The 1,654-nt window shown below is 32.6% G+C and overlaps 1 protein-coding gene across 1 annotated transcript; it reads right to left on the bottom strand.

The window, feature by feature from the left end:
* Window positions 1-305: 305 nt before the first annotated feature.
* On the bottom strand, window positions 306-1,123 carry LOC111369113 (chaperone protein dnaJ 20, chloroplastic-like). Its single transcript, XM_022990596.1, has 2 exons — window positions 656-1,123; window positions 306-560 (listed from the first exon to the last, which is right to left on the bottom strand). Exons 1-2 carry the CDS (start codon window positions 1,121-1,123, stop codon window positions 447-449), a joined length of 582 nt encoding a protein of 193 aa, XP_022846364.1. The 3' UTR covers window positions 306-446.
* Window positions 1,124-1,654: the final 531 nt, after the last annotated feature.

The raw sequence follows: 1,654 nt of genomic DNA on the forward strand, positions 1-1,654 counted from the left end.
CAACTACTTATTTTATCAACTTTTATCAAAATTTACTAAAATTCTAATATTTAGCTAACCTAAACAGGGGCTTTAAACTCCATTCCTCGTTGTACAAGTACTAAAAATTAACCTTACTATTACGGTAGAAAACGAATAGTCGTTTGTCCCTTCATTTGGTAACACTTGCTAAGTTTATGTTTGGCAACTCTTGTTAAAACTCAAATCACTTTTTATTCAAGTATTTTATCGAACTCACTCCACTACTTTTGATCTGTTTATGAACACTTGCCAAATATATGCTAACAGTATGAAAGCATATAAGATTCTACACACTGATTGTCTGAATAAAATATAACTCAGAGATGAAATACATGCATGGGATTAATGGAACTAAAAGCTAATATACTTCATAAGAAGGAAAAAAAACAGTTTAATCTTCTAACTAGAAAATCTACTGAATTCTTTCATCTTCGGCTGCGCATTCGAGCTCCCCAAGACATTCTTCCTTCTGAATCCATTCTTCTTAGATTCAATTCATCCAGTTGTGATTGCCAAATCTCTTTCCACTCCCCATATCTCTGTTGAAAAAAATAAAAAAAGCACAAGAAATTAATTCCAGTATTATCTCAATATCCATAAGTAATGAATGGATTATCAAACTAAAGAGATTTACTTGTTTATACTCATATCCTCTTCCAGCAGAGAAATTAAAGACCAATCCATTAGCTAAATCTTGATCGTACAAAGCTCTGGTGTGTGGATCAGAAAGGGTTTCATAAGCCTCCTTAACCAGTATAAATCTCCTGGCGTTTTCATCGACACGGTCTGGTGGAGACACATCAGGATGATATTTTCTTGCCATTTGTTTATAAGCTTTCTTTATGTCAGAAATTGTCCCACTCTCTTCAATTCCCAACACATTGTAGAAACTCTCTGTCTTATACAACGCCTTAAAACTGGACCTGAAATGGGCTCTGGAAGTTCTTCCCCATGGAATTTTGATTGGAATTCTGGAATTTGCCAACTGGGAACAAAAGGAAATGTTAGAATAACATTTAGGGATGCGATTTCTTGTTTGTCTGTTGGGTGTTGAACAGAAATGAAACCGGGTTTCGAAACCTGAAACCACTGCACAGCTCATTCTTTTGCTTTTCTTTTTCGAGATTTTAGGTTTGCCTCTACAGTTTTCTACTTCAATGATTCCTTGCCTTTGAATGTATCTCTCCCAAAAAGTGCATATATATATTTGTAAATTCAGAATTTGGCGTATATATTTCTGGGTGAGATGTTTCCAAAAAAGTAAGAACGAATTTTCCTTTTTTTTGTTTTTTATTTCTTTTGAGTGTTTGGTCCATAGACTCCCGACGGAAAGCTTTCGGGTTTTCCCGTTACGTTGCTTTCACATTTTAGGGTTATCGATTTTTCCAACAAAATTTGACCGCATTTTCTAAAACTAATTTTTAACTACATATCTTCCAATAACGTAAATTTGCACGTAATATTTTTACTTTTTGAATATCTATTTATTTGATAATAATTTATGAAATGTATAATTCAAAATTTATAAAACTAGTCAAAATTGAACTTGCATTGCACGTTATTCTAAAATACTTTATAAATAATGTAAAAGTAATATTTGATATCAATTTGTTGGCGAATTTGATGAATCTGA

Source organism: Olea europaea, chromosome 20 (assembly GCF_002742605.1).
Source record: "Olea europaea var. sylvestris chromosome 20, O_europaea_v1, whole genome shotgun sequence".
Lineage (NCBI taxonomy): Eukaryota > Viridiplantae > Streptophyta > Magnoliopsida > Lamiales > Oleaceae > Olea > Olea europaea.

What these genes read in the sequence shown, in the direction of transcription:
- LOC111369113 (XM_022990596.1), bottom strand. Translation starts at nt 1,123, where the DNA reads ATGAGCTGTGCAGTGGTTTCAGGTTTCGAAACCCGGTTTCATTTCTGT. An exon ending in GAGGATATGAGTATAAACAA is followed by an intron (nt 561 to 655) that starts GTAAATCTCTTT and finishes TTTTTTCAACAG; the next exon opens with AGATATGGGGAGTGGAAAGA.